We start from the raw sequence: 20,343 nt of genomic DNA on the forward strand, positions 1-20,343 counted from the left end.
GAGTGCGGTTTCAACGGACATAAAAAGCGAAAGGTGAAAGTTAAGTCAAAAAATAGAGGGAGAAGTGTTGGATTTTGGGTTTGGTATTGGAGATTATTACGAAGTTGCCATTGTATAGAGATGGGTCAATAATTTAAATAATATTTTGCAACGGAATAATTAAGTGTTTAAGCGTCGAGTTTTTAGTGTCTTAAGTGGGGGAGGGGAGGTTAATAATTTAGTCCACAAGTATGGCGGTAAACTCGAACGGATTGGAGAGGTCAACGGTCAACCCAACCTCAACTAGTAATCTTTTAACTCATATTATAATTGGCTAGTTATTGCAAAGATATATTTGAGATTAGAGGTTAGAGGATCGGACGTGATCGGCTTATCAAATGTATTAATATGACTTTTTATGTGGACTCTAATGTATGATTACGTTCTTCATTTCATTGAATAATGTTATTTTAGATAATATAAATAGATGAATTAGCCTCACAGCTAGATTACATTTTTGCGTACATCATTTTTGAATTGAAAAATAAGATTGTTATTTTATTGAGAAATTTAGTTAAATTGAGATACTCATTTCAGTTGACTGTCATTATTAGTTGCATTTCAAACACTTTTTTTCATGCATTGGACATACAATGATTATCAATTAATTTGGTATGATTTAGATAACAACATGTAGGAAAATGGGGGAGACGGGCTACTAAAGTTTCCATTAATAGGGTTTTCACTGTTGCTTCTATAGAGTTTGCTAGATCTTTGTGATTGTGTAGGGTTGAGGTCTAGAAGTAATGCAAATGGTTTAAATTAGTGCATTGCAAGATCTCTTTTGTTATGTGAACTAACTTTATGGAACAACAGACTAATTTTTTAGCTCAGTGATTAGAACACCCACTACCTATGTACGAAGCCATGCGTTCGAGTCACTATGGGGGCAGGAGTGAAACCCTTTGAATATCTTTAAATTCAACAAAAAATAAAAATAAAAAAACAACATACTAATTTTACATGATAATTTATCACTAAAAACAATCAATATTCATATATAGTTGTCACACACATAATCAATTACTGACAAATTTGCAAGTTTTTTTTAAAATAAGCAATATATTTACAAAGTTGATACATGCATATAGTCTGTCATTACAAGAAACTGATATTTTAATTTCCACACTGTAGTAACTCGAACCGTCTTACATAGTCATTATTGGTAAACTTCCATACCACCATATGCATATGCATGAAGATGTATATATTATATACTAAACGCATGCTACACGTACATAATTAGCAGGTTCCAAGACAGCAAAGATCAACTACTTCGATTCTATTTTTGTGGGATGTTTACTAGCGAAGACACTTCATATAATTCTAAATTAAAAAGATTAGTATTATTTGAGGAGCTAGGTAACACCTCCTTGTCAGTTCCCCTTATATTGAAACCAAAGATTCTAATCAAGTTTCAACTACTCTAATTCAATAGGCAAAATGGGCAGTGACCCGTTTTCGTGTTACATAATCTATCCGTCTGTTTCATATTTGAACGCATTTGTCTTCACCGGCTTGAGGTAGGAGGTGATTATCTAATGCAACTGGCTACCTAATAATTGGACCCTTGCTTTTATCGTCCAACAAAGTAGTTTGATATGAACATGCATGTCTTAACAATCATGAACATACATCTGGAAAGATTTATGTCTCCAAACGAGGAAAGAGAACAGAGTTACGTGCTTTTTACAAGAAGGTCGCTTAGGAAATGTTTTCCTCAATGCATCAACCTTAATTATCTATTTTCCAGTCCAGTGGAAATTATTATATAGTCTCAAATTACCATACACTTATTGTGATTTGGGTTGACCTAATTGGTTTACGTGATACACGTGTTGTTGATCATACCATTTTGTTTGGCTCCAAAACCAGTATGGGTGCAAACTGTCTCTTTTGAGCGTGTGCGCGAGCGTGCGCAGGCGTGCCAGCACCGTGGGGTGCAGTCATCAGGGAGTCCCTTGACCTGACTTCTTGAATCAAGTGCTGTGGACGAGGAGAGCACCAACATCGTCACCAAGCTCTTTTCTCTGCCTTCCGCAAAAGGACTTCTTGTCTTACGGGTAAGAACTTTGGTTGTGATGTCTTCGCGTCACCGAATCGATACTCAAACGTTGCAGGTTGAGAAGAGCAATCACTGGGAAGTTTGGAGAAAGCACGGGCTTTGCTAAAGCGTGACTTTAGCTTCGCTGGGTTGCGAGGGCGTTACCCTTGCTTCGCTGATAGCATCGGTGGCAGTAGCACTTATAGTCGGCTCTTGGAGAGACTAGGAGTAGAAGTACGGTCGCCGGGTTTCAACTAGGTTGACGGTATGCTCCGGGGAGGCTTTGATAATCTGAGAGATTTGTTGATTTGAGAGTTGCCTGTAATTCGTCCTTGAAATCTGGTACTTATATCTAGGGTTTCGATTGTTCCTTGCCATAGAAGGATTATTGATTGAAGTTTCGTATTCAATCTCTGCTACTTGACTCCAATTAGGGCTCGTTTTCCTTATGGATCACGGAATGGGCGAAGTTGTAACTCAAACCCAAGTAGGCTTATTTTTGGGCCGCAAGTATCGGCCCGCTATGCTAAATCCACTAATGGATCTTGCCAAAATTACTTTTGGGCTCAAACATTGCCCCCCAGGCCCCGAAATCAGGCCCGCGAAAATGTAACTGATTGAAGGGGACTTAAACGACACGCCTTACTGACCGAAACGAGGTCATTAATGAGGGTTGCGTCTATTCACTTTGCAAAACGTCTTTTCGTCGTATCGTTTCCCTCACAAAATCTCTTATTTAAATCCCGCAGCCATTTCAAACCTATCACATCAGAAACTCTTTTAGTCTCCTAAACCCAGAAACCCTCTTTTTCCGAACATCTTCCTCAGAAACCCAGAAATGGCTCCCCCAAAGAAAATAGTCATCGATCAAGAGGAGGAACTCAATGAGAAAGTCGACCACACTTGGGGAACCAGCATCGGTGCCCGCTGTCACATCCACACTACTATCCAGAGACCTCTGCTTCTTAGACTCCCAAATCATCACGTCAGATTGGGTCCGGCGCCGCGAGATTCCATCCCCGACGATGCTATTGCCCTCTACGGCTTACCCATTCGTCGACCCATTTTGGTCCTCCGAAGGACCCTTGGAGATTTCAGCAGTTGGGGTGCACAAAAATATTGAGCGAAAATAGGGCATTGGCCTTCCTCTATCAGAGTGGCGGAGCTCTCCTGGTATCTCGAAGCGCGAGATTTGGCTCATTGGAACGCGGCAGGTATTACCCATACTATTGATCTATGCTTTCGCCTCCCGCGTTGTGGTAATCACTCGCCGCTCGCCGCCTTTCTCTGCTTTTGGAATACTGCCACCAACACCTTCGATTTTCGATTTGCCCAAATGAGCATCACCTTGTTGGATATCCTCACCATCACTGGATTGCCCATCGATGGCGAGCCCTATATGCATGGCCAATTCGACTCCGTCACCTTTACCTCAACCACGGCCCAAACCGATCGCAGCGCTCACAGCAGCTCCTATCCGCTGTGGCTGGCCTATTACCGCAGAAAGCACAATGCGACAGGTGGAATTGCCTTTCTGGAGTACTGGCTCTGCAAGTTCATCTTTTGTACTTCTGCCAACAAACCCAGTGGTCCTTGGACTTTTCTAGCAATGGCCCTCTATAATGGCCGCCGCGTAGGACTCGGACAACCAGCGTTGGGCGCCCTCTACCGCACTCTATACCAGGCCATCATGCATCCTTTTGAGACTAGCATTTCTGGCCCTTTTTGGATCCTCGACTTCTAGATTCAAACTTGTTTTCCATATTTTCGCCGCGACAATATTCCACTGCTTCCACCAGATGATCAACTCTTGGGTCAATGGCTTAGCCGCAAGGGAAGGTACACATCCCCTCCTTATTCTGAGTGCTTCACATATCTGTACCTTCTGCACGAAATGCCCTACTACGACCTAGTGCTTGGTAGAAGATTCCCACCTCCACTTCAAAATGGGTTCCTTCTCGGGGCTCCTGACTACAGTGATCGCGCGCGCATGGCTTTTCGCCGCGCGATCTCCTGTTCAGATATTAGGCTTGCTGCTGATGAACTTAGTTATGAGCTTTACGCGCCCAACAATTTTGCTCGCCAATTTGGCCTCATCCAACTAGTGTCATTCCCCCCTCTATGATGTCTGGAACTACAACACTTCTTGGCGCAGAATTGGCCCCACTACTGGGCCTCCACCAACACAAAGCATGCTTGCAATGGCTGATCTCCCTGACTAGGCCAAAGACATCGCTCCCGTGGATGGGAATGCTAAAGGGTACGACCAATGGTGGTCAGAAGTCTCTGTCAACTGCTGGGGACAAAGGGATGATGAACTCTTCGCGACCATCTTCGAAGAACTGAGATAACCCTACGATGCTGATATTGAGTTACTTGCTCGCTTTACTGAAGACGAGTCATGACCCCCGCCACCTGAACCGGCTCGGCGACCTGCGCGAACTCCACGCCCGGTCCAGGCTGGGATTGTAATCCGTGAGCCCCCTCAAGAGGTAATTGTCTTTGATTGTTCTTCACTCTCTCTGTCTGCTTTTCCCTTTTAACTCAAACTTTATTACATCAGGGAAGTGTGCCACCTTCTTGCAGTCAAGCAGTTAATGCTTCTCAGGCCACTGGACAGGCCGCGAAATAGAAAACAATAGTGAAGGAACCTGAAGTCGAAGACTCCTCTTCTGATGATGATGATGATCCACAAACAGTAAGGATCTCCCCCTTATAAGGTCTTGAAGTTTTCTTTCCAAGTCTAATCTTTAAATCCTAACAGATTGCCGCCGCTTTGGCCCGAAAGCGCAGTCGCTCTGATCCTTGAACTGATCCGTGGGCAGAAGATGAACCAATTGCTGATCGACTGGTAATACACATTTAAAGCGAGCACTGGAATCTTCATTTCATTATGTACGACCGTATAACGCTCCTTATTTACAAGTTCATCGTTGGTCCTCCAGACAAGCTGGGGAAGGATCCTTCGCTATTGGCGAAGATGCGTCTGCTTCACACGCCCAGGCGCCGACTGGTTTTAACAATCCTCCACCTCTTATCGGTGCTATAAACAATATGCAACTAGCTCTAGTACCAGTTCAAGTCATAGACGACAGCTCGCCTGAGGTTGAGGAAATAATACCGCTCCCGGACACACCTCGTGAGCAACCAACTGCAGTACTTATCACGGAACAAGTGGTACTTGATTCGATTCCAGTTTTTGGCGAGGTTGATCAAGAACCAATGCCAACAGCCATCCTTCACGAGCTACCTGTTCCAGAGGTACACCTTCTTTCTCGTCCTATATTCTGATTCCTGCCTTAATCTTTTGACGTTTTAACCATTCACTGAAAAGCAGAATCCTACCCCTATCGAGGAAGTGGCTGCGACCTCCGTAGAGGTACTTGGCGAAAATCCTATTGAACCAGACGGCGTGGATGCGGATAACCAAGAACCCATCCTTGATGCGCCCCAAGCACCCGAAGTAGGAAATGAAGTGAACCCTAAGCCGGTGCTGGAAGCGGTTCCAGTCGCAGAGCCTCTTGAGGCTCCTGTTGCTGCTGCCCCAAATCCGCTGCCTGCGCCTCCCTGCAGACTGGAAAGGCTGGCTCGCGTACTTGAAGTGTCTCCTCCTGGAGTTATAGATGATGCTAGAGAAGGTTTACGTCGTCTCCTGGGACCCGATATTCTGACGCCCGACGCGCCCGCAAGAGCTTTAGAGTATCTGAGGGTACTTCTTGTTCAAATGAGCCATCACTGAAGCCCAGTTCCTAAATATCGATCAGCTGCTGCAGGATCTCCCCTAATGGCTCAATAAGAAGGCGGCCGCGACTGCGCAGGCCAGGCAGACCCAAGCACACTATCTGACCCTTACTCAATAGACGGACACTTCGCGCGATTTCTTAGGCGACCAGGGTACTCTCATGGATTTGACGCTTACAAGGAACCATCTCAGGACCTAGCTTCAAGATCTTCAGGCCCAATTAACTGCTGTAATGGCCAGGCTCGCCCATGAGGAAACCCAACTGGAGCAACCCTTAGCCGCTTTTGAGGCGCTGTCTCAAGAACTGGCCCAGGCTCGCCTGGTGGCCTAACAAGCCGCTCAAGCTGCTGCTGATGCCAGCTTTCGCCTGGATGAACATTTCCTCCGCCTGACTTATGCAGGCCGAGGGCTTTAGGCCTCTAATATTAGGCCCATTATATTGCATGAACAATATTAATATTAATATCATTATCTATGGTTTGGTGAAATATTCAGCCCACAGTACCTGGCCTAAATATTTTTGGAGTTACAGGCAGTTAAGCACTCAACTTTGCCTTTATTGCATATTAAAACCGTTTGAAAAGATAACCTCGAAATAGAGCGGTTACCTCCTCGAAGACTGCTCCGCTTCCCACGCGTCTTCAGATTTCTTTCCTTTCCGAGATCATAGCATTCAATTTTATTGATACTCCCATTGATAAAGTTGAAATTGCTTCCACTGCCCATCGAAAGGTTGAAGCCACTGAGGTTGGCCCTATAAATATCTATACTTTGGATAAGTGAACACATACATAAACATGGCTAACCCAAAAATAACTCTGTAGGCCCTGCTCCTTTTCCTTCTATTTCTGAAATCTTCTCCTTACGATCCCACCCTTAGCCTCTAAATCTTAGGCTTTATGGCTTAATCTCAATGCCTGGGTACGCCTTATGGCCTAATCTCAGGTCCAACCTCATGTCTTTGGTCTCTGGAACTTCGGATGGGATTCACCGGTTCCAATTAGACTAAAGAACATGAGGGGCTCCTAGCACGGGATACCATATTATGGGGATTCCCTCTCCTCAGATTTCCCTGTGTGGAGCAAAACGAAGAAGGGCGGAAGGCCACTCCAGGCCGACCGTTCTTCTTCCACAGTTTACCTCCGGGGTCTGACGCACCGACATCTGTTTTTCCCCTGGAGGTAGATGAGGCAATTGGGCTATGCCAACGCTCTGGCTCCATCTCCATCTTAGAGGATAGCCAACTGGAAGGGCTGCGATGGATTATTTCCTTCCCTCTTCTTCCAGTACAGACGATAGCAGCTGCAGCCTGGAGTCAAGAGATGTGGGTGAAGAGAGGAAGAGTAAGAATGATCATCTCACTGCCTCTTCCTGCCGCAAGATCCAGAAGCTCTAAGAAGATCTGAAATCCTTATGATGTTTAGCCACTTTTGGCTTTGTAAACCGTAAATGTAATTTTCTCGAACACATTGTACTACTTTTGGCCGCAAAGCCATTTTATGTATGAAATTTTCTGAGTTTTGTTATTTTCTGAAAAATTATGATATAATATGGCCTCTGGTATAGGCCCTTACATATATTCCTAACACATATTGTCAAGAAAATTGAAAGAAAAGTCTCAAAAGAAAAGAAACTGAAAGTTACTGCACCATGTAATGGCCGCAATCAAATGGCCTAGATGCATAGAGTGTTGCCCCCCTAGTGTTCTGAGGTGGAGTGAATGCATGAGGATGAGGCCACATATTGGCCTAAATGGAAAGGATGGATCAAGCCAAAGAAGACTATGTTTGCCCCCCAATCCCAGGAACAGCTGGATCTGGTGGGTCTTCAAACTCCCAAACACTGGGGTAATACTACTTCAAGAACCTGCCGTTAATGGGGTTGCGGTGGAGGTCGCCGTCTAAATCTTTGAGGTGAAAAGCCCCGCGTTCCAGAATTCGGTGAATAACAAAAGGTCATTCCTAGCGAGGAGTCCATTTACCGCGGCCAGTCAACTTTTCGCCAAATGGAAGGACTGCTTTCCAAACGAGTTCACCTTCCGTGTAACTGCGACCACGCGTCCTCTTATCATAGGCGCTAGCGATCCGCTGCTTTTCTATTACCAAGGTGTCCAATGCCTCTAAGCTCTTTGTACTAAGGTCTTCATGCTCTTGCTACATAGCCTGGACATAATCTTCACCAATCAAATGTTGTTGATCTTGGACGCGCAGAGATTGAACATTGATATCCAAAAGGAGAACCGCATCGTGGCCAAACATTAATGCATAAGGGGTGGAGGCAGTAGGGTTCCGCTTAGAAGTATGATAAGCCCATAACGTCTCATACAATGTGTTGTGCCACTGGCGAGGGTTCTCCACAAGCAGCTTTTTCAATAAAGTAATGATGATCTTGTTACTGGCCTCCGCTTGACCATTGGATTGAGTGTAATAAGGCGTGCTATGGATAAATTGGATGCCATAATCATTGACAAGCTTCTCGAAATCACCACCCATGAACGATGCCCCCCTCTCAGACACCAAAACCTCTGGAATGCCAAACCTGCAAATAATATTGCAAAAGATGAATTGGCGAATGGTGGCCCCAGAGGCCTCCTTCAAAGGCTCAGCTTCCACCCACTTAGTGAAGAAATCGGTAGCGACGATGATGAACTTGTGCTGGAGAGAAGAATGTGGGTGAATCATGCCGATCAAGTCCAAAGCCCAACCTCGCGCAGGCCAAGGTTTAATGATGGGCTGCATAGGAATATTAGAAATGTGCTGGACTGGTCCATGTGCCTGGCAATCTTGGCATCCTTTTGCGAATGCGATACAATCCTTCAAAATGCTGGGCCAATAATAGCCATGTCTCCGGATAAGCCAGCGCATCTTTGGACCCGCTTGATGGGCTCCACACACGCCTTCATGCACTTCTCGCATCAATCGTTTCGCTTCGCGGCCATAGACACATCTGAAATCGATGCCATCTTCACCGCGTCTACGTAACTCGTCGCCTCTGAGGAAGTAATTTAAGGCTAGAAAACGGATCTTCCTGTCGGCAGTGGGATCTGGTTGCTTGAGGTAATCTATCAAAGGTATGCGCCAATCTACTTCAATAGGCTCCAGGACCGCGATGACCGGATCATCAGGCGGGTCAGGTCTTACAAGCCACGAAGGGAGCGTGCGTCGCTCAACCTTCAGAATGCGCTCGCGAACCCCATATTTCAATGTAATGCCTGTAGCCAGTTGGGTGACTTCATTGGCTGCGAAGTTGCACTCGCGAGGAATGTACTCCAAACCCACGTCATCAAATTGGTCCAACAGTTCAACGGCGCGATTCAAATATGGTACGAGAAAGCAGCTTACACACCTGTACTTCTCTTGAAGCTGATTGATCACGAGTAAAGAGTCACCGCGTACCTGGACGTCTCTCACTCCTAGCTCCAGTAATACTTCTAGGCCAATAATGAGGGCCTCATACTCTGCTTGGTTATTGGTGCACTTAAACTTCAACTGGAAAGAATATGAAAAACGATCGCCTGCTGGGTTTTCCAAAACCACCCCTGCCTCTGCAAGTGTTTCTGTTCTTGAGCCATCGAAAAACAATATCTAGGCTTGAAGGGAGACTATGGCTTGATACCATACAGCATATTCTAGAATACGCGCCAAATCTGGTCGAGTTATGTTGGCGGTCGCTATCTCTAACTCTCTAGCTGTGGGGACATCCAACATAGGGTGATGTGCTAGGAAGTCTACGATGGCCTGTCCCTTTACTGCTTTCTGTGGAACGTATTGGAGCGAGAATTCAGATAAGGCCAGTACCCACTTGCCAATGCGACCTCTCAGAATAGGTCGCAACAGCATATACTTAACCAGTTTGGTTTGAGCAATGATGCAAGTAGTAAAGGATAACATGTAATGCCGTAACTTGCATGCTGAGAAATATAATGTAAGACACAGCTTCTCCATTGGATTATACCTTGTTTCCTAATCTGTAAGTGTCCTACTGAGGTAAAAGATGGCATGTTCGATGCATTCCTCGTCATCTTGAGCAAGTAGGCTGCCAATGGAAGCCTCAGCTGTTGAAATATACAATTTTAATGGAAATCCAGCTCTAGGTGGAACAAGTACTAGCGGGCTAGCCAAATAGGCCTTAATTTTGTCAAAAGCCTCTTGATGTTTAGGTTCCCATACAAACTCATTTTGTCCCTGTAACTTCAGCAGTGGGGAAAAGGGCTGGATTTTACCTGTAGAGTTAGAGATGAAACGTCTCAGAAAATTGATCTTACCCAGCAATCGTTGTAGCTCCTTCTTTGTTCACGGGGGAGACGCGTTGATAACTGCGCTTGCCTTATGGTGGACTATAAATCCTAGAAAGTCACCTGCTTGAACTCCGAAAATGCATTTGGCGGGATTCATCTTGAGCTTGTGTTGCCGCATGCGCTCGAACACCTTTCTAAAATCTACGATATGGTCTCCTCTCTTCTTAGACTTCACGACCACGTCATCAATGTAAACCTCTAAAATCTTCCCAATGATGTCATGGAAGATCAGGTTCATGGCTCTCTAATACGTTGCCCCAGCATTTTTAAGTCCAAAAGGCATGACCATATATTCAAAAACACCTGCGAACCCTGGGCAACGAAACGCGGTCTTGTGTCTGTCTTCCTCCGCGACCAGAATCTGGTGATACCCTGCAGTTCCTTCCATGAAGGACAGCAGTTCATGTCCCGCTACTGCATCTACCAGCATATCTGCGACCGGCATGGGATAGACGTCTTTAGGCGTAGCGACATTAAGGTCTATGTAGTCCACGCAGACCCTTATCTTGCCATTCTTCTTGCGGACTAGCACTATGTTGGATAGCCACTTATTGTATTTGGCTACCCTGATGATGCCTGACTTATGCATCTTTTCAACTTCCTCTTTGACCAGGACTTGGGTCTTAGAGTTCATTCTTCGCAGCTCTTACTTCACAGGCCTCTTGTCAGGGAGTGTGGGCAGCTGATGGCATACCAAATCTGATGACAGGCCTGGCATGTCCTCATATCTCTCCGTGAAGCAGTCTTTGAATTCCAGTAATAAGTCAATGAGCCTCTGTTTTTCGCTAGGCTCTAAATAAGCTCTAATAGCCACTTCCATAGGCTCATCTACTGTTCCAAGATTGACCTTCTCGGTAGGGTCCCTGACCTTAGGAGGAGCATCATCCAGCGTTACCGGAGCCAGCTGAATCTCGTCTTCGTTTTCTTGTTCTTGGTCAGGGAACTCCTCGTTGACGATTTCCAAGGTCGTGATTCGATCATAGGCCTCTTTTTCGACCAGGTACGAGGATAGTCTTTCGTATAGCAAGTGGAAGGCCTCTACTCCTTCTTCTGGAAGGCCGTAATCCATTAATCGTTTAAGGGTTTAGGCACAGCATGGCCAGGCCTTTCTAGGTCTTCCTTTGCGAGCGTGAGCCCCCACTGTGCCAATTCAGAGGCCGTCACCCCTGTGGGGCGGCCTTTGTCATCGATGCCACTAACCTGCAATAGAGTAATAGGCTCAAAGTAGTACCTGACATCTACATAATTCGCGGAAACTGGGAATGGACGAGGATCCACTTTAATCACCTCAGCTTTATCTGTTACCCTGTTCCACATAATCAGTTCTTGATGAAGAGTTGACGAAACACAGTAACTCCGGTGGATCCAGTCCCTGCCTAGAAAGGCGTTATAAGCCGCGTAGCAGTCCTTTACGAAGAAAGCATAAACGCCCTCTGCGGGGCCCACCTTGATATGCAGGAACAATAAGCCCAATGTTTTCGTTACAGTCCCCGTGAAGTTCATGAGCGTGAGGGAGGTAGACTGGATCTTCTCTTTCTTGATCCCAAGCAAATGCATGGTCGTTGTTGTGATGACATTGACTGCGGCTCCAGTATCAACCATGATTTTGCTAAACTTGGTACCACCAATCTCCGCCGTGATGTACAGAGGCCTCATGTGTTGGACCTTGGCTGGGGTTGGCCTTGTAAAGCTCATGAAGAACTCCTTGCTGTTGGCATCCTCTGTTTCCAGAAACATAGCCTCCTCGACAGGTGTCGTTGCCGCTGAAGTAATTTGTAGAGGTTGTTCACTGTTCTCCTCAGTTTCAATACATTCTTGCGCGGCGGTTGGCAGTGCGTGCTTCGCGGGAAGCACATAAACCATGTTGCAAGAGGTATCAACTGTATCAGTCTCGTCCATTTCTTCCTCAAGGTTGAGCTTGGGCTCATCAAGCTGGATGTCGGTGTTGAACTGCTTAGCCAACCGGTCTACCAGTGACTCTTCTGTAATGCCTTTTACCTCACACTGCTTGTGTTCCTGCACCACCTCCCCTGCTGTACTCTATTTTGGAGGCGCGACCACTACACTTTGGATTTTTTAGGTCTCCACTGTAAAGCTTCTGCAGTGTTGTCCTTGCCCCCAGTCTCTCAAAGACCGAGGTTTTGGTGTCTGGTTCCTCGCGAAACAACCTGCGCCTGACATGTGGCGGCTTAGTTGGTGAGCTTTCCTTCCTAGCTGGCAGAGGTGTTTGCTCTTTAGTGATCCTGCATAAAACACTAGGCTTAGAGGGCCCTGACTCCGAGCGTGCTTGCTTTTGAAAATTGCGGGGAGCCACCAATGGCTTATCGGCTAATGCCTCCATCTCCTTCTAATATTGCTCAGGAGATTTGACCAGTTGCGAGGGTTTGATCAGACCCTGATCTAGAGCATCCAGCTTTCGCTTGGCTTCTCCAAACCTACGATGCAGTTTTCTTTTCTTGGAAGGACTGATTTCCACCGCTTTCCCCTTCGTTCTGGTATACCACTTGCCTTCCTTGATGGAAGACGTTGAAGAAGGTGGAATGTACGGTTTGGTCAAGATATCTCTGTGTTCATTCCTAGCCTTGTCATTTTGCTTCTGTTCTGCTGCAGCTGCCTTCAGCTTTGTGAACAAGTTGGAGTCCCTTGGGGGCGACGGTGACTAAATTTTGTCTCTTGCTCTTGGACTGGACGGTTGATAGTTTCGCGACGGTGAGGCCTACTTGATTGGCGGGAACGAACCGAAATGAAATGTCTTCTCGACTTCTTCATGTGACACTTGGATGCCACATTCTTCCTTGCATCGCGAACAAAGGACGACTGGTGAGGCTTCGCTAATGGCTTTAGCTTTCTTCTTTACAGGGGTCTCGTTCCCTTCTATCCTCCCTTCTTGGCCCTTTGTGGTCAGATCCAAGGTTGGCCTTCTTTAGTTCTTCTTGGTCCAGTTTACATCAACCATATTGATCTCGGTGTCCGAGAAAGGGTTCAGGTCTACTAGCGTTGCCGCGGTCGTTGGAGCTTCCACCTGTAAACTACCATTATTAAGCCATACCTGAATTTGGTCCTTCAGCTTCACACAGTCGGTTGTGTTATGGTTCCAGAGATTGTGGAATTTGCATTACTTCTTTCCTTTCAGCTGATCTGGACGAGGAAAAGGTCCAAAGTCTGTCTTCACCATCTTCGCAGCGACCATCTCATCTAGAATCTCATGTGCCTTATTGTCATCCTATATATACGTCGCAAACTCAGGTTTGGTGAAGGCCACAGATTTGAGTTTGACAGGTTCCTTAGATATCTTCAATTGCTTGAGAGTTGAGCTTTTTCTTCCTGTCAGTTCAAATGCAGAGACATCATTCTCCTCTTCATCATCTCCTTCCTGGCAAACTTCTTCCCCTTGAAGATGATAGTATGGATCATAGGAAGTTGGCTGGAAGTGCAAAGCAGCCACTGTACGATGCTTTCCTGGTACATATGTCCCTTTGGACGCATTTTTCCTAGCATCAGTTTCTATGAGGAGATGCTCAAAGCTACCGACGTTTGTGATAAGCTTTCCCATTGACTGAATCATGCTACCATGTTGCTTCTTTCGTTGGCGAGGCCCCAGACCTTTGATTGCCAATTTAACCAACTCCCTTTCAGGCAATATCATGCTCAATTTGGCCTTCTGGATCTGAAAGCATTGGAGATAAGAGACAGCGGACTCGGTGGGCTGTTGGGCCATCTGGGTGAGAGATGCTAAGTCAACCTCAGGCTCAATAGCTCCAAAAGTCTCTTGAAAGAGCTTATCCATGGCTGGCCAATCAACCACTGACCCTGGTCGCAGTTTAGAAAACCATCTAAAAGCCGCGCCAGATAGAGAAGTGCCAAAGATCCTGCACTTGAGGATGTCATCATTCTGGTACTGGCCGCACTGCACCTTAAACCTGGCCAGATGGGTTACCGCATCCTCAGTATCCTCTCCTGAAAAAGTAGAGAATATGATATTTTTATAGCCTCTGGGAAAAGGCCCGAGTATTATATGCGGCGTGAAAGGTCCCTCATAGACCCCATCTAGGTGGGCCCTAGGATTAGCCAGCCTGATCATCTCCTCAACCTCTTCACGTCTCATATAGCCCGGAAAAAGGGGAGGTATCGCCACGTTCTGGCGAGCATTCTGCAGGGGTGTAGCCTGGCTAGTGGCTGCTGTGCCTTCCCCTAGGCGAATTGTCTGGGGAATAGTGGATGGCTGCAATGTCATAGTTGGTACGACCACATCTTTTACCAAAGCCGTTATTTTGATCGGAGTGCTAGTCTGGTCAATACCATAATAATTTCCTAGAAGCTCTTCATAGACATTCTCTGCCCCGTCACTGTAGTATTGCGTAAATGCAGCAGGATTAGGAAGAGTGCTTTCCCCTGTCTTCTGAGTTTTACTCTTTTACGCAGGAGTTTGAGTGGCCTTAGTATCACCAATTACCAGGGCTTTGTCCTTGTTTTTTGTTGCTGAAGCAGAGGCGGTTATAGCCGGTGTGATGGTATTACCGCTAATTTTCTCCCGAGCATTAGGAGGTATGTATTTGCCTGTACCTGAAGGTTGTCCAAGTGAGCCAAGAATGGCGTTAGGATCCCTAAAGCCTTATTCAGCACTTCCTTAGCCTGGTCCAACTCGGCTCTCTGCATGGCAACTTGGGTCGCAAGATTGGACCCCTCATTGCGAAGTACTGCAAGCTCTGCCGCAGTATGCTTGGCCTGGTTAGCAATGTCAGCGGAGATACGCTTTCTCAGAGCGGCCTGGCCAGTCATCATATCCACAAGCTCCTTATGATTCTCCTGGCTTTTCTTGTACGTATCTTGCCACTGTCGCTGTGTTTGTCGCGACAGTATTTTGGAGTTCTTCCGCGAGGGCTCTTTCCATCCTTTCACTATATGCAGCATTATTTTGTTGAAAGATGGCAAGCCGCTCCTCAATGCTCGCATTCGCCGGGGCAATAATGGGCACAAAAGGTTCGATTGTCCCCTCACTCGCGGCCACTTGGGCAGCGTTGGCCGCGCCGCCAACCTCATTAGGTTGGACATGAGGATCTTTGTTGCCCTCAGTAGCGGGTTGTGGAGTTCCACTCTGCTCTGTTAACATGTCTGGTGACGTTGGGTTGAGTGAGAACTTCTGTGTTACCTATTCGTCGGTAAGACCACGACAGTCGGCACGAGAGTGCGGCCTGTAACTGGAGGTCTTGTGGTTTGGGCAGTTTACGTAAACATTTTGGTAGGGTTTGCGCTTGATTTCCCAATGGTTGCAATCACAAAGAAATGCTAATGGTCCCACTGGGCGTGCCAAAATGTTTGGCTCCAAAACCAGTATGGGTGCAAACTGTCTCTTTTGAGCGTGCGCGTAGGCGTGCCAGCACCGTGGGGTGCAGTCGTTGGGGAGTCCCTTGACCTGACTTCTTGAACCAAGCGCTGTGGACGAGGAGAGCACCAACCTCGTCACCAGGCTCTTTTCTCTGCCTTCCGGAAAATGACTTCTTGCCTTACGGGTAAGGGCTTTGGTTGTGATCTCTTCATGTCACCGAATCGATACTCAAACGTTGCAGGTTGAGCAGAGCAATCACTGGGAAGTTTAGAGAAAGCACGAGTTTTCCTATAGCGTGACTTTAGCTTCGCTAGGTTGCAAGGGCGTTACCCTTGCTTCGCTGATAGTATCGGTGGTAGTAGCACTAATAGTCGGCTCTTGGAGAGACTAGGACTAGAAGTACGGTCGCCGGGTTTCAACTAGGTTGAAGGTATGCTTTGGGGAGGCTTTGATAATCTGAGAGATTAGTTAATTTGAGAGTTGTCTGTAATTTGTCCTTGAAATTGGTACTTATATCTAGGGTTTCGACTGTTTCTTGCCATAGAAGGATTATTGATTGAAGTTTCTTATTCAATCTCCACTACTTGACTCCAATTAGGGTTCGTTTTCTTTATGGATCACGGAATGGGCGAAGTTGTAACCCAAACTCAAGTAGGCTTATTTTTGGGTCGCATGTATCGGCCCGCTATGCTAAATCCACTAATGGATCTTACCAAAATTACTTTTGGGCTCAAACACATTTAACATTATTTTACATATTTTTTCTGTCCATGCATTCAGCACTGTTGCAATGTAGGAACTCTATGAATTATATCAGATTTTTTTTTTGGACACTGTCACATGGTAGTTTACTATGACAGAGTAATTACTCCTCATACACATCATTTCAAGTGATTTGGCAAACGAAAAGAGAAAATAAGGAATGTGAACTGTAAATTAAGAAGTGGAAATAATGTTCTCCTGAAACAAAAATCATGTTGAATTATCTATTTTTTAGATCACGTTGACATGAGGTAAAGAAAAAAGAATAATGAGCTAAAAGCAAGTTAATATTATGAGTCATAAATCTTTACTGCGTGGGTATCGTGGTCCTGCGGGTGCTGCTTGTAATTCGTTACAAATGGAGGGTATTTTAAGGTGGGGTTGTGTCTGGAGTATGGAGGGAAGAGCGTGGGGAGGGTCCTGCAGCATTAGTTATTATTTGAATTATTCGTGATTGAGTTGGAACAACTGGCAAGTCATGTAAGAAACTTCTTTAAAGCAGTTCATGAGCAAAATGTTTCTACAATTCAATGCCACTCTTTAATACAACTTTTGTTCTTTCTATTGCAATCCAATATATACCACAGTTGTTGATCGCAAAGAAAATAGGGAGATGGCGCTGCGCCAAAATGATTTCAAGGAGGTGACGCGTTTCAAAATTTTAGCAAGATTTAGGAAAATTTGAACTTTCATCATCTTTCAAAATTTTCTTTCATTGTATTTGCTACGATGTAGATCTAAGAGTTAAAATTTTGAAGTTTCACATATTCTAGATCATGACCTAAAACAGACCGATTGTGTTACACACATGAATTTTTTAAGCAAAACTTACCAATTTAGTGAAATCTAGAGCACAAAATGATTCAATATGTCATCCAAAAATAACAAGAAAAGTAATGATGACACACGACAATGTATATGAGGTACATACTATAACACATTACATAACATTCTCGACACGAGATATACATTATTAGTGTATCTTACTGCGGGCTTGAAGGTTCCTCGAAACAACACTCAATATTGATCATTCGTACTCTTATTTGAACATTTTGTGATGAAACTGTTCATGAGATTTGGAGTTTTTCACAACATGTCGGAACCGTAGCTCGGACCCCATGAAAAATTAAGAGCTCTGTACATTTTTGGACCACTAGCTACCTCGGCCGGCCCCCAAAAAAAACTAGTGATCTTTTAACTTGCTCAGCTCCTTTAAACAGATCTAATTTCATATTGAAGGTGTTTGCTACGTGTACTCATGTTACATGCAATGCTTTCAGATCGGAAACATTATTGTACGTAACTAGTTTGCTTAGCTAGGCACCAAAACCATAGGCCTGCCATGTGGTTGTTGATACAGATTTATCCCAAACCTCTTTTTGCGTCTTTAATCTAGGATAATTATAAGCATCATTATAGTTTTTTGCGTATGAAGAGGAGTGAATAGAGTTCGACACTTACTATGAAAAGGGAGAAAGATCAAGCAGCTGGTCTTGAGTCTCAGGAGATCGAGTGCAAAAATAAAAGCGTCATAACTAATAAGAGCATCTTCAGCGATGGTGTTAAATTCACGTGGAGACAATTATGTGAATTATACGTGCAAAAGCAATCGCCAATTTAAATTTTGAAAAATGTAGTTGTTAGTATAGAATAAGCAGGGATCGTTCAAGCCGGGGATTGAGGGTACTTACATGTGAAACGAAAATAAGAGAAAGAATTCACAAGACAACTGAAAATAACAAGTATATATAGACAACAATTCGACATTTACAAAGAATCCAAGTCAGAGTTAAATTAGAAATCCATATACAACAAAAAGAATACTAATCATATACAAACTAGAAAACCAAATCCACTTAGAAAAGAAATTCTAAACTAACACGAATTAGAGATACAAATACAACACAAATACAAACAACAAATCTTAATTAAACTCTAACTACACAAATTCATATATAACACAAACACATATTACTATTCACAAAAGTAAAATATATTTTCAGATTATTTACTCTATTATTTACATTAGCGGCATCCTAAAAACCTAGAACCAATTTTATTTTATTTACAAATATACAAGAACATCAAGAAACATAACAAAGGGGGGTTTTAAAGATTAAATTGTGAATTTTCAGAAAACAATTAAAAGAATAAAATCGTTTCTATTTACAAAAGTGGGAAAAGAAGAACTTTCAGAAAACAATTTATCAAGAACTCATCAAGATCAATTCATTCATGCAATCTTTAATCTTTTTAAATCACCACGGAACGTTATCAACCCAAGAAACAAAGATATAAGCAACCAATGTCCCTTATTCGACTTCCCTTTACACAATTGATTAGAACAAGCGCCTAAATTAACAATATATTTCGAAAGCAAGTATCACACAATCAAAGCAACTCATGATCTCATGTTTTTGAATCATTAAGAACAAGTGAAAGTTTAGTCAATAAACATGCAAATTCAACTACTCAAAGCAAGTCTTTTCAAAGCATGCATAATCTGGTTTCGACTTATGTCCTAAGCCTTTACTACCATATTGAATTAGGGTCATCAAGCGTTCACCTAATTACTAGTTCCAATTACATGCAATTATTCTAAGTTGCGCACCAAAGAACAAGAACACATAAAAGTTTTCAATCAAACAAAATCAGATCATCATTCCATATTTCTGCAATCAACAAAGATCAAGGACACATAAACAAACCAAACATTGAAAAGAACATCAAATTACATCCAAAAATCAGATTATACACTCATGGTTTCAGTTTTACACAAAGAAAATCAAAAACAGAATTTCTAACTACAAGAATACTAAACCGTGAAAAGAACATAGGGAAGATGGTATGAACAACCCTTAGTCACATCCCAAAGATTCAAAGCAGCTCCAAGGTGGTGACACAAGGTGGAATTCACGGCAAGGATGGAAGATGACACGGCTAGGAACTTGAAGATGTGAAAAACCTGAAAACTCAAGAGCACACAAGTGAGAATCAAAATTGAGGAGAAAAGTTGTAACCTTGGAACATAAAATACACTAGGTATATATAGGAGGATGTCCCAAAGCCTCTCCCAATTCGTTTTACTTGATTCTCTCAGTTCGTGTTGATTTAGGACTTCGTTGACATAAAACAGATTTCTGGCGGAATTGACCTCTGTGCACTAAATTGGCCATAACTTCTTCTAAAAAATAGATATTGATGAATCTTAAAGATATATGGAAACTAGACATCCGTCGCTTTCCAACCATATAAAGAACATAATTTTCTGAGCCCTGAGCTATTTTTGGCACTCTGTTGAATTTGACTTATCTGCACAGGCAGATTTCCGAATCTGTAATGGATTTGACTTTGAAGCATAACTTGAGTCCAATTCGGTTTTCCTTTGCCATCACATGCCTCTCACATGTCTTCCACACCTTATTGAAGATTGAGACTTTAAGAAACTTCAAGAACCTTCAAGAATATCATGGAAAATCCAATCCTTTTCCACTTCAAATTCCAACTCCATATTTCTCTCAAAAGCGAATCCAAAGTGTACTCCTCTTCCATGTGCACGACATATGATCCTTCTTGAGACTTCTAGATGCTTCATAAACGTTCCATAGGCTTCTCCTAGCTTCCACAGGTCTCCTAGTGCAAGTAGAACTCCATATACAAGTAGGTTTCCTAGTTGAATACAAACTTCTTTTCTGCGATGCTTCTACACTCTTCCGGAACCTTCTTGAGTAATCCTTATTCAACAAGGACTCCTTGTCACACTAGGATTCCTTATCTGAGTAGAATTTGGTTTCCTTGTCCAAGTAGAACTCCTAGTCCAAGTCAGCTTCAGACTCCTACTCCAACTGGGATTCCTTTTCCTAGTCAAACTGGGAGAACTTCCATTTCTTCATTTCTCTTCATTTCTACGCCACTTGTGTCTTCCTTAGTCATTTTTGGACTTTGAGACTCCATTTAACCTGTAAAAACATTAACTAAGTTAAATTGATCAAGATAAAGGAAATAACTTAGCAAAATATAGGGTTTAAACATTATAAACGTCGCCTTTTATGCTTCTATCAGTGAAATCACTTCAACTCAAATGCCTCATCTAACGTGTAAATGACATGTTGATTTGGACTGTCAAAATTGAC

At 43.9% G+C, this 20,343-nt stretch overlaps 1 protein-coding gene across 1 annotated transcript; it reads right to left on the minus strand.

Moving 5' to 3' along the window:
* Positions 1–7,978: 7,978 nt before the first annotated feature.
* LOC112170997 lies at positions 7,979–10,756 on the minus strand. Its single transcript, XM_024308251.1, has 7 exons — positions 10,426–10,756; positions 10,183–10,320; positions 9,995–10,047; positions 9,780–9,879; positions 9,446–9,639; positions 8,475–9,313; positions 7,979–8,363 (listed from the first exon to the last, which is right to left on the minus strand). Exons 1-7 carry the CDS (start codon positions 10,754–10,756, stop codon positions 7,979–7,981), a joined length of 2,040 nt encoding a protein of 679 aa, XP_024164019.1.
* Positions 10,757–20,343: the final 9,587 nt, after the last annotated feature.

This window comes from Rosa chinensis, chromosome 6 (assembly GCF_002994745.2).
Source record: "Rosa chinensis cultivar Old Blush chromosome 6, RchiOBHm-V2, whole genome shotgun sequence".
NCBI classification, from domain to species: Eukaryota; Viridiplantae; Streptophyta; class Magnoliopsida; order Rosales; family Rosaceae; genus Rosa; species Rosa chinensis.

What these genes read in the sequence shown, in the direction of transcription:
- LOC112170997 (XM_024308251.1), bottom strand. Translation starts at nt 10,756, where the DNA reads ATGAACTCTAAGACCCAAGTCCTGGTCAAAGAGGAAGTTGAAAAGATG. An exon ending in TACAGGGACAAAATGAGTTT is followed by an intron (nt 9,880 to 9,994) that starts GTATGGGAACCT and finishes ATATTTCAACAG; the next exon opens with CTGAGGCTTCCATTGGCAGC. An exon ending in CGCGTATTCTAGAATATGCT is followed by an intron (nt 9,314 to 9,445) that starts GTATGGTATCAA and finishes TATTCTTTCCAG; the next exon opens with TTGAAGTTTAAGTGCACCAA.